This window comes from Pongo abelii, chromosome 5, assembly GCF_028885655.2.
Source record: "Pongo abelii isolate AG06213 chromosome 5, NHGRI_mPonAbe1-v2.0_pri, whole genome shotgun sequence".
Taxonomy (NCBI): domain Eukaryota; kingdom Metazoa; phylum Chordata; class Mammalia; order Primates; family Hominidae; genus Pongo; species Pongo abelii.
This window is the reverse complement of record NC_071990.2, coordinates 57554210-57566792: the sequence shown is the minus strand read 5'-3', so window position 1 is coordinate 57566792 and position 12583 is coordinate 57554210. Positions and strand designations below refer to the sequence as shown.

Here is a 12583-nt window from a genome sequence, read left to right as displayed (position 1 = left end):
ACCTTATATTCCAGGAATGATGCCTATTTGATAGTGGTGAATTAACTTCTTGATGCGCTGTTTGATTTGAATTGCTAGTATTTTGTTGAGGATTTTTGCATCTATGTTCATCAGGGATATTGTCCTGTAGTTTTCTTTTTTCATTGTGTCTTTGCAAAGTTTTGGTATCAGAGTGATGCTGGCTTTGTGGAATGAGCTGGAGAGAAGTCCTTCCCTCCTCAATTTTTTGGAATAGTTTCAGTAGAACTGGTAGCAGCTCTTTGCATGTCTGATAGAATTTGGCTATGAATCCATCTGGTCTGGGTTTTTTTTGATTGGTAGTTTTTGTTGTTGTTGTTGTTGCTGTTGGTTTTTGAGACAGGGTCTCACTCTGTCACCCAGGCTATAGTGCAGTGGTGCAATCACAGCACATTGCAGCCTCCATCTCTCGGGCTCAAGCAATCCTCCTGCTTCAGACTCCTAAGTAGCTGGGACTACTGGCATGTGTCACGACACTTGGCTAATTATTTTTATTTTTAATAGAGATAAAGTCTTGTGTTGTTGCCCCAGCTTATCTTGAACTCTGAGATCAAGCAATCCTCCTGCCTTGGCCTTTCAAAGTGGTGTGATTACAGGCATGAGCCACTGTGCCCAGCAGATTTTTTATTATTGGTCCAATTTTAGAACTCGATATTAGTCTGTTTAGGGCTTCAATTTCTTTCTGGTTCAACCTTAGGAGAGTGTGTGTTTCTAAGAATGCATCCATTTCCTCTAGCTTTTCTAGTTTGTATGTGTAGAGGTGTTCATAATAGTCTCTGAGGATCTTTTGTATTTCTGTGGCGTCAGTTGTAATGTAACATTTGTTGTTTCTGATTGTGTTTGTTTGGATTTTCTCTGTTTTTTCTTTGTTAATTTTTCTAGCAGTCTGTCAATCTTGTTTATCCTTTCAAAGAACAAACTTTAAGTTTCATTGATTCTTTGTATGGATTTTTGGGTCTCAATTTTTTTAGTTCTTTGATTTTAGTGATTTCTTTTCTTCTGCTAGCTTTGGGGTTTGTTTTTCTTGATTTTCTAGTTTCTCTAGGTATAATGTTAGATCATTGAGGTATTTCTAACTTTTTGAGGTAAATGTTTAGTACTATAAACTTTTCTCTTAACACTAGCTTTGCTGTATCCCAGAAATTTTGGTATGTTGTATTTCTATTTTCATTAATTTCAAAGAAGTTTTAAAACTTCTGCCTTAATTTCATTGTTTACCCAAAGTCATTCAGGAGCAAGTTGTTTAATTTTCATGTAATTGTGTGGTTTTGAGAGACCTTCTTGATATTGATTACTAGTTTTATTCCACTGTGGTCCGAGAGTATGGTTCATATAATTTCAATTTTTTTCAATTTATTGAGACTTGCTCTGTGGCCAAGCATGTGTTCAATCTTGCAATATTTTCCATGAGCAGATGAGAAGAATGTATATTCTGTGGTTGATGGGTGGAATATTCTGTAGATGTCTCTTAGGTCCAATTTAATTCCAGAATTCCTGTGTTAGTTTTCTGCATGGATGATCTGCCTAATGTTGTCAGTGGGGTGTTCTCAAGTCCCCCACTATTATTGTATGGCTGTCTAAGTCTTCTTATAGGTCTAGAAGTATTTGTTTTATTTATCTGTGTGCTCCAATGTTGGGTGCATATATATTTAGGATAGTTAAGTCTTCTTATTTAATTGAACCTTTTATCAATATGTAATGCTCCACTTTGCCCTTTCTTTTTCTATTGTTGGCTTAAAGTCTGTTTTATCTGATATAAGAATCACGACTCCTGCTCTTCTTTATTTTTGATTTGTGATACTTCTCTAGCCCTTTACTTTGAGCCTATGGGTGTCATTACATATGAGGTCTACTTGTTTTTTTTAATCCAACATGCCACTCTGTGCCTTTTAAGTGGGGCATTTAGACTATTAACATTCAAAGTTAATACTGATATGTGAAGTTTTGATCCTATTGTAAAGTTGTTAACTGCCTGCTTTGTAGTTTTTATCATGTGGTTATTTTACAGTATCTGTGGGCAATGTACTTAAGTGTGTTTTTGTGGTAGTAGGTATCATTATTTTGTTTACATGTTTAGAACTCCCTTAAGAATCTCTTGTAAGGCTGGTCTAGTATTAACTCATTCTCTTAGCACTTGCTTATCTGGAAAATATTTTGTTTCTCCTTCACGGATGAAGCTTAGTTTCTCAGGATATGTACTTCTTGGTTGGAATTTCTTGTTTTTAAGAATGCTGAAAATAGGCCCCTAACCTCTCCTGCCTTGCAAGTTTTCTGTTGAGAAGTCCACCATTCACCTGATGGGGTTCCCTTTGAATGTGATCTGACATTTTTCTCTAGTGGCTTTTAAGATTTTTTTCTTGCCAGGTTCAGTGGCTCATGCCTGTAATCCCAGCACTTTGAGAGCCCAAGGTAGTGGATCACTTGAGCCCAGGAGTTCAAGATCAGCCTGGACAACATGGCAAAACACCATCTCTTCAAAAAATAGAAAAATTGGCCAGGCATTGTGGTGCATGCCTGTAGTCTCAGTTACTTGGGAGAGTGAGGTGGAAGGATCACCTAAGCTTGGGAGGTAGAGGTTGCAGTGAGCAGTGATGGCATCACTACACTCCAACCTGGGCAACAGAGCAAGACCCTGAGACCCTGTCTCCAAAAAATATATATATATTTTTTTTCTTTAGCATTGACCCTGGAGGGTCTGGTGACTATATGTCTTGGTGATGTTCATTTTGTATAGGATGTAACAGGTGTTCTCTGGATTTCTTTTTCTTTTTCATGTGGGTATGATTTTTTTCTTTTTTTTTTTCTTTCCCTTTTCTCCCTCCCTAGGGAGTGTGGCTATAGTGAATACTGGGTAGGGTCTTTTGGCTTCATTTCTATAGGTCTATGCACTTCTGTTGGCAGGTTTTATACTGGGCCATGCAGTTTGACTTACAGGCTAGTACCTGGCACTTATAGGTAAGAGCTGGCTGCAACCAAAGTGGCTGGGTATAGACTTGATCGTTGTTTTACTGAGAGAAGTTCTCTGTGGTCTCAGTCAATGGGCTGATTGGTGGAGTACACAGTGGTCTGTGCTCTCTGCTTAGCCGCAGGGGAAGGAGGGACCAAAATGGGCACGGCTGGATGGACAGGTCCACCTACAGGTCCCCTGATAGCAGGCACAAGCATCAGCACTGAGGGGGAATCCAGTGGGTGGCCACCAAGCGCCCAGAGGTGTGCCTAGATGTGGAGCTGGGAAATCTCCTTGGTCCCAAGCTCTTTGCACAGGCATGAGGAACATGGCCTAAACTAATCCAGGAGAGTGAGTGCAATAGATGCTTGGAGATCTGCTTGAATGTGGAGCAGTGAGGATCCCCCCGCACCTGGTTCTCTGCACAAGAAGGGTGGGGCAGCTCAGGCTGCTGAACCAGCTGAGCAAGTGCTCCAAATGCCTGGAGATCTGCCTGGGCATGAAGCAGAGATGGCCTCCATGCCATCACTGTACAGAATCTCCATGAATCTCTGTACAGAAAGGGTGGGGTGAATCAAGCTCCTGATCCACATGAGCAAGTGCTCTGAATACCTGGAGATCTGCCTGGGCATGGAGTGGAGAGAGTCCCACTGCACCAAGATTTATGCCCAAGAAGGGTGGCGAGCAACTCAGGCTGCTGAACCAGGTGAGGGGGTGCTCCTAATGCCTGGACACCGCCTGGGTCCTGTGAGTGAAGCAGAGAGGAAACTGCTGCACCATGGCTTGAGCAGAGTGGGCTGATGAACCCAGCAATTTTCTCGCCCATTTTTAAACAGAATTATTTGATTTTTTGTTATTGGGTTGTTTGAGTTCCCTATATTTTCTGGATATTAACCCCATGTCAGATGCAGAGTTTGCAAATATTTTCTCCATTTCAGAGGTTGTCTCTTCACTCTGTTGATTGTTTCCTTTGTTGTGTAGAAGCTTTTTGGTTTGATGTGATTCTATTTGTCTTTTTTTTTCTTTTTTCTTTTTTTTTTGCTTTTGTTGCCTATGCTTTTGGGGTCTTATTAAAAAAAATCCTTTCCCAGACCAATGTCATGAAGCATTTCCCAATGTTTTCTTCTAGAAGTTTCATAGTTTCTGGTCTTAATCCATTTTCAGTTGATTTTTTTGGAATCTAAAAGCATTGATTTTTCATTCTTTACTAAAATCTCATTACTTACAAGAGTCAAGTTTTTGGCTGATGCTTTGTTTTTCCTAGGTGTACACATGATAAATACTGACAATTTAATACCTTTCTATACAACAGATATATCTCTTATTTTCTTTCACATCCTATTGTGCTGGTCAGTTGTAGTGCACAAGATATGTATTAAATGCTTAACACACACACACATAGCACCCACACACGTTTGCCATCCTGAATGTCTAGAATAGCATATTCATTCTGCCATTTTTCTTAGTTAGCAGGCTTTACAAACACAGAAACAGCCCTGATTCTTAAAGAGTTAGGCACATTATTGCAAAGTAAATAATCAGCATATAGTCTTCCCTTAGACCCCTTTCTTAACAGTATTATACAAGAGATTTCAACTTTCTGTTATCTTCCTAGTTCCCAACTGCAGCTTTACAAGAAGGCCTGCTATGAACATGCCGTTAACGTTGTAAACCACTCCCTCTCCCTCAAAACGTAATCTTTTTTTTGCAGCCTCTATTTTTTCCATAGCACCTTTCACCATTCAACACATTATATAATTTACTGAATTATCTTTTGTATGTTTTTTAACCATCCAGATGCCTCTTGCTGCCCCCCTACCCCCACACACACGCTCCGTGAAAGCAGGAATCTTTGACTGTTTTGTTCATTGAGTTTTCTCGGTACTTAGAATAGTCCCTTTCACATAGTAGGGACTTTATAAATATTTACTAAATGAATAAATGGGCCAGGCGCGGTGGCTCATGCCTGTAATCCCAGCACTTTTGGAGGCTGAGGTGGGTGGATCACGAGGTCAGGAGATCAAGACCACCCTGGCTAATACGTGAAACCTCATCTCTACTAAAAACACAAAAAATTAGCCAGGCGTGGTGGCAGGCACCTGTAGTCCCAGCTACTCAGGAGGCTGAGGCAGGAGAACGGCGTGAACCTGGGAGGCGGAGCTTGCAGTGAGCCGAGATCATGCCACTGCACTGCAGTCTGGGCAACAGAGTGAGACTCTGTCTCAAAAAATAAATAAATAAAATGAATAAATGCAGAAATGAACACTGCAGTGGCAGTAGGCAGTTCCTGACTTCTGTTGCCAGAAGTCTAGTCAATTGCCAACTTTACTACTTCGTTTCTAGGGTTAAATTCTAGTGTGTGTGTATGTGGTGGGGAGATGGGGAGATGGACAATATTAAATACATAATAGATTACACAGAGTTGCAAGTGCCAAAAAGAAAACAAAACGGGAGGAGAATAAAAACTGGGAGATGAAAGGTTGAAATTTTAGATGGGAGGAAGATCACGGGAAAGATGAATTAGCAGTGAAGATCTGAAAGAAATGGGGGTTCAAGGCATATGGATAACTGGAGGAAGAACATTCTAGGCAGAGGTGATGGAAAGCACAAAGACACTAAAGACAAGATCATGCCTGATGTCTTCGGAGAGAAAGTAAGTGGTCCAGTGTGTCTGGATCACAGAGAAGGAGAGGATGAAGAGTAGAAAAGAAGGCAAGAGAAGTAAGTGAAGGGGAGGTGGCCAGATCACGTAAGGAGCCAAAGATCATAAAAAGATTTTAGTTTTTATACTGAGTGAGGTACGAATCCACTGGAGAGTTTTAAGCACAGGAGGACAGGAAATGATTAACATTTAACAGAATCATTCTCACTGCCGTGAGAATAGACCTCACAGGAACAAGAACAGAAGTAGGGATGCAAGTTACAATGCCACCTTAATTATATAGGTGAGAGGTAATGGTGGCTAGGACCAGAGTAGCAGCAATAGGAGTGGTAAAAGGGATTGAGTTTCAGAAATATTTTGAAGGCAAAGCTAGTGGGATTTGCTAATGGACTGAGTGTGGGGTGTAAAATAAACACAGAAATAGAAGATAACATGAAGATAACATCATAGTTTCTGGTTTAAGGGACTTGAACAATGAAGTTAACATTAGCTAAGATGAAGAAGAAAGAAACAGGTTGAAGGAGGTGAGGAATGTGGTTTGAAACATGTTAGCCTGTCAGTCATGTTAAGCATGCAGTTAGACAATGAGTTAGAGAGGCCCAGGCAGGAAATAGAACTCTGACAATCATAGCTCATTGATTTTTGTGTTTTTTGTTTGTTTGTTTTGCTTTTTTTGTTTGTTTTTGACAGAGTCTCGCTATGTCGCTCAGGCTGGAGTGCAGTGGTGTAATCTCAGCTCACTGCCACCTCAACCTCCCGGGTTCAAGCAATTCTCGTGCCTCAGCCTCCCGGGTAGCTGGGACCATAGCCGTGCAACACCATGCCTGGCTAATTTTTGTATTTTGAGTAGAGATGGAGTTTTGTCACATTGCCCAGGTTGGTCTCAAACTCCCAGTCTCAAGTGATCCACCCGCTTTGGCCTCCCAAAGAGCTGGATTACAGGTGTGAGTCACTGTGCCCAGCCTCATTGATGGATATTTACACCATATTGTTGGAGATGGTCACCTAGAGAATGAATGCAGATAGAAAAGAAAAAAGTCCCAGTACTGAGCCAGGGGAATCATAAAATATTTAGAGGACGAGATAATGAATCAGCTAAATGGAAAAAGATGGAAAGACCACCAATATAGGAGGAAGGCTGGTGATTTTGGTATCCTGGAAAGCAGCAAAGGACCTTTTTCAAGGATGGAGAGTTGTCCAAATGTGTCAAAATGCTGGTAACAGGGCACTTAAGATGACAATTGATAAATGACTATTGCAGTTAGCAATGCAGAATATCATGATTGAACTGTGTCCCCCAAAAAGATGTGTCAGACGACTAACCCCTATTACCTCAGAATGTGACCTTATTTGGACATAGGGTTTTTACAGATGTAATCGAGTTGAAGTGAGGTCATTAGGGTGGGCCCTAATATAATGCGACTGGTGTTCTTATAAAAAGGGAGAGGTTTAGACACAGAGAGAGAAGCACACAAGGAGAACATCCTGTGAAGATTGGGGTTATGCTGACTTATCCAAGGAACAATCAGAAGCTAGGAGAGAAACCTGAACAGATTATTCCTAGCACCTGCAGGGGGAGTATGGCCCTGCTGACACCTTGATTTTGTAATTCCAAACTCCAGACAGGTGACAGAATAAATTTCTGTGGTTTAAGCCACCTAGTTTGTGGTACTTTGTCACTGCAGCCGTAGCTAGCTAATACGTGGAGATGACTGATGATCATGAGAAGAGAAATTACAATGAAATTAAAGGATCTAATTGGAGTGGGATCCAGAAAGAATAACAGGCAGGAAACTGAATAGAGTGTGTATAGTCAAGACTTTTGAGGAGTTTTTCCATAAGAGGAAGGAGAAAAATAGAAGGTAGAGAAGCAAATGGTCTGAAAGTGAGGTTTTTGTTTTTTCTTTTTAATGGGAGAAATAATAGTATGTTTGATACTAATGGGAATGATTCATTAGAGAAGGAAAATTTGATCTTGCAGGAGACAGGGCAGAATCTCTGGAGCAATATACTGATTACGAAAATGGGGATGGGATCTGGTGCACTGAAGGAGATTGAGACTCACAAGGATAGGTTATTCATGAATAATAGGAAGTAAAGGGGGCACAGAAGCACAGGTGCAGGGAGATGGCAGTGGCTTCATATCCTCCCACCTTTCAGAGAAGTAAGAAGTAAAGCCATCAACTGAGAATCAGGAAGACTGGGAATTGGCAGAAAGAGAAGAAAATGAAATGGCAATTTGGAGCGTGGGAGAGAGAAGAAAGTGGTCATAGTAAGTGATTATTTTTATATGCTATTGAAGCTGATTGGCACTCTTTATTTAAAATTTTCTCTTCTATATTTATAATGAAATTTAGCCTACAGTTTTTTTGGGGATGGATTATGTGTCAGGTGTCAATAAAAATGTATAATAACAATAATAACTACCATTACTGAGTTCTTCTTTTGTGCCAGGTACTAGGTAAAGCATTTCTACTAATTAGCTCATTCAATTCTCATAGCAACAAGGAAATCATATATTGCCTTCCTCTGCTTTTTGGATGAGGAAACCTTAGTGGGGGATAAGGGCACAGTGAAATAATATGGCCAAAGTTTTACAGCAAAGTCGGGCTTCACACCAAGGTCTATAGCTCCAAGATTAACACTTTTTTTTTTTCTTTTTTTTTTTTTTGAGATGGAGTCTCGCTCTGTCGCCCAGGCTGGAGTGCAGTGGTGCGATCTCGGCTCACTGCAAGCTCCGCCTCCCAGGTTCATGCCATTCTCCTGCCTCAGCCTTCCAGTAGCTGGGACTACAGGCGCCCGCCACCACGCCTGGCTAATTTTTTCTATTTTTAGTAGAGACGGGGTTTCATAGTTGTTAGCCAGAATGGTCTTGATCTCCTGACCTCTTGATCCACCCGCCTCGGCCTCCCAAAGTGCTGGAATTACAGGCATGAGCCACCGCACCCGGACAAGATTAATGCTTTTAATTAGCAATTCATGCTAATTTTATAAACTAGCTTTTCATCCTATGCTAAATTCTGGAAGAGATTATATAAAAACGGGAATTACGTATTCTTTGGAAATCACAAAAAACTAGTCAAAAGAAAACATCAGTTTTAAAAACATAATATTTAAAATGAAGAAATAAGGCCAGCTACGGTGGCTCACACTTGTAATCCCAGCACTTTGGGAGGCCAAAGCAGGAGGATGGCTTGAGGCCAGGAGTTTGAAACCAGCCTGGGTAACACAGTGCGACCCCCATCTCTATGAAAAATTTAAAAAATTAGTCGGGTGTGGTAGTGCATGCCAAAAGTCCTAGCTACTCAGGAGGCTAAGGCAGGAGGGTTGCTTAGGCTTAGGAGTTTGAGGTTGCAGTAAGCTATGATCTCACCACTGCACTCCATCCTGGGCAACAGAGCAAGACCCTGTCTCTATAAAGCAAACAAATAAAAAAATGAAGTGAAGAAATAAAGAGGTAATGCCTTGTCAATTGAATAACATCTTTCTACTTACATGTGGCTATTTCTACTTAAAAGTATGAAGCCTTTAATTTAACAAATATTCTTAGGAAAGGATGTGAATCATTACTCTCAACCTCATTCATCACCGTGTTCTATCTGTCTCTTATTACTATTCTGTCTCCAAATGCACTGTGAACCTCTTTCTTTATTTTCATAAGCCATTGTTCTAGGGTAGGTTGCTACCATGTGAGACTGGACAATTGTATGGCCTTTCTGGTGGTTCTGCCTCACTTTCTTGTCCCACTTGTACTCATTCTGTACACAGCAACTGGAAGGACTTATTTTCAAAATGTTCTGTGTATTTACTGTTTTACAACTAAGTGCTGCCAACATAGTATCCTAATTATAAAATATTCAGCTGTATAAAAAATGTATACTGCTTAACTACAAATGGAAAGCATAATTTTTGAAAAAATAAACACATGAACATCACATAGGATCCTACAAAAAGGCATTAAGCCAAGTAGTTTTTAATTTGCTTATGCTGTCTTTCTCCTTTTTTCATTTTTTTTTCCAGCCCCTGGAGTATTTTGTGATGATCTTTCTTCTTTACGTGTTTCCAGTGGAATGCTATTATTTTTATTATTTTCCCAAGACACTCTTCCCAACAGAAAAAAATGAAAATGTACTATATGGACTCTAATTCCAGTGATTTCATGAAGAATCACAATAAGCTCCATTTTCTAGAGATTTCCCTAGCAGACAGGAGTGACCTAAGTACATCATCAGCACCTTAACATATTTGCTCTGTCTTAATAATCTTTTGTCTCTAGGGCTTAGCACTGTGAGTGGTGTATATTAAATGCTCAATAAATAATCTCTTAAAAACTATTAAATGAATATAATATTTAGTATTTTGTAGGAGAATCTAAAATTTTTCAAGCCATAAACTAGATCCTTCAATAGAGTGCTTCTATATTTAAATTATATAATCAGTGATTTTTTCTAAAACTGTGATTTTTTGAGCTCCCAGAGGTGTGGATTTTCTTCTTCATTCTTGACAGCTAATTTGCAATACTTTCCACTGATCATATACTTTCCCTTTTATCTAAAATGTCAATTTTCTCAAAGTTTACCTTGAAGCATGACCAAAGACTGTCGAAGTCGGCTGTTTTCTTTCCGGGTGTTTGTTAGTTTTTCTTTCAGGCTTTTTATTTTGGCGCACAATTCTTCCTTTGACAATTCTGCTAAAGGCTCTTCATCCTCACTGGAGCTTTCACCAGGCAGAAAGGCATTTCCCGAATATGGGTCTCTCTAAAACAGAAGGCAGGCACAATAAAAGAAGCCTCATAGCATCTTTAATGGTTTATCTCTGGTTAACCATTGCACGTTGTTGGGACTACAAATTTCTTGTTCTCACAGGCACTTCCTGCTGCTGATCTAGCCCCAGCTTTGTCCTCCAGTGGGCAGAGGAACTCAAAATAAGGGCAGGACAAAGTTTCATGCACATACGCCTCTTGAGAAACAGAAACCAGGATTGTGAATTTCCGCCTAACTTCAGTGAAAAATACAAAGTAGAAAATTAGCAAAACAGAATAAAATCAACAAGACCCCATTCAAATCTGGTCTTCTCTGATATACAGCCCGGATTTGAGCAGAATGCCTCACCATATGAACCTTATTTCTTTTGCCTGTGAATACACAGAGACAAATGATTTAATAAATAGAAAAGCTTAACAAGATGGCAGGGTATACCAGAGTTAGTGCTTCTATGTGCCAGCTACAAACAATTCATAACATAGTGTTCAAAAGGTTACTATTTATTAGAAGGACAAGAAGTACATGTGGAGGGGAGTGTGGGGTAGTAGCTGACAGGGGACATGAGGGAATCTTTGGGGTGCTGGTGAGGTTTTATTTTTTATATGGGTGTGTTCATTGTGTGATAATCAAGCTATACATTTTTTATATGTGTACTCTTCTGTATATATATTACACTTCCCTAAAATGTTTCTTAAAAATCTCCAGAAAGTGGCTGGGTGCGGTGGCTCACACCTGTAATCCCAGCACTTTGGGAGACCAAGGAGGGTGGATCACTTGAGCCCGGGGGGTCAAGACAGCCTGGGCAATGTGGTGAAACCCTGTCTCTACAAAATATATAAAAATTAGCCGGGCGTGGTGGCACATGTCTGTTGTCCAGCTATTCTGGATGATCACCTGATTAAAGGGAGGTCGAGGCTGCAGTAAGCCGACATGGCACCACTGCACTCCACCCTGGGTGACAGAGGGATACCCTGTCTCAAAAACAAAGTAAAAATTAAAAAAAAAAAAAACTCCAGAAAGTAAATTTGTATTTACTGGACAGTTTTCAATCCCTAGAGCCTAAATATTCTGTATTTATGTTTAAATCCTGAGAACAGATGTCATTGACACACAACAAAAGATTTGCAAGAGCTTTATGAAAGAAGTAAAAAACAAACTTGACTGAAAGCTACCGAAGATAATCTAAATTAATGTAGAGAGACATCATGTTCAGAGATAAGAAGGCTTAATTAATTTAGTTTTAAATGTTTGCAATTTTTTCAATTATCAATTTATTGTGTAACCATAATCATGGTTCATTATTTACAAGTAATATTGTTTTCATTAGATTGCAACATTATTGGTGAAAATGATAAAAATTATTTGTTGAGTGTCCACTAGGTATTTAGTGGTGTTGTAGGTACTTTACCTGTACCTTCATATGAAATGCCCACTTTACAAATGAAGAGAATAGATTCAAAGATACTGTTATTTGTTAAAGGTCATGCATCCAGTAAACGCTGGAGCTTGGAAGCGATCTCAAGATTGTCTGACCGCTGTAGGATCCTTAAATTTTTTAAAAAATTGATTATCCCAAAATTGAGCCATGGAATTAATATGAATTCAATAAAAATCTCAGAAGACATTTCGGTAACCTAATAAATTGGTTTTAAAATTTATATGGGAGAACAAAAGGCCAAGAATATCCAAAGCAATGCTAAAGAAGTATAAGAAGCAGGGTGTTTCCTCACAAATACAAAGGCTTATTAAAAATCTAGAAAACTGTAGGGTGCTGGTTCAGGGATAGAAAACATGACCAAGAAATAGAAGAGAGTGGCCTGAGGCTGGGTATGGTGGCTCATGCCTGTAATCCCAGCACTTTGGGAGGCTGAGGCAGGCAGATCTCTTCAGTGCAGAAGTTCAAGACCAGCCTGGGGAATGTGGCAAAACCCTGTTTCTACAAAAAATACAAAAATTATCCAGTCGTGGTGGTGCACACCTGTAGTCCTGGTTACTCGGGAGGCTGAGGTGGGAGGATTGCTTGAGCTTGGTAGGTTGAAGCTGTGGTGAGCCATGATCACATCACAGCCAGGAAGACAGAGCGAGACCCTGTCCAAAAAAAAAAAAAAAAAAGAAGAGAGTGGCCCAAAATAGATGCATGCAGATGAAGAACTTTGACATGGTAGAGATGGCATGGCAGCTTACTGCAGAAAT

The 12583-nt window shown here is 39.9% G+C and overlaps 1 protein-coding gene across 5 annotated transcripts in view; it reads right to left on the bottom strand.

Moving 5' to 3' along the window:
- The window catches only part of BEND6 (BEN domain containing 6), a 56359-nt gene that overhangs the window by 35345 nt on the left and 8431 nt on the right, over positions 1-12583 (bottom strand). For all 5 annotated transcript variants that reach the window (XM_054557655.2, XM_002817029.6, XM_054557656.2 and 2 more), the window contains exon 2: positions 10207-10384. In XM_054557655.2, the coding sequence (XP_054413630.1) occupies positions 10207-10384 (178 nt within the window). The remainder of the gene's footprint in view (positions 1-10206; positions 10385-12583) is intronic.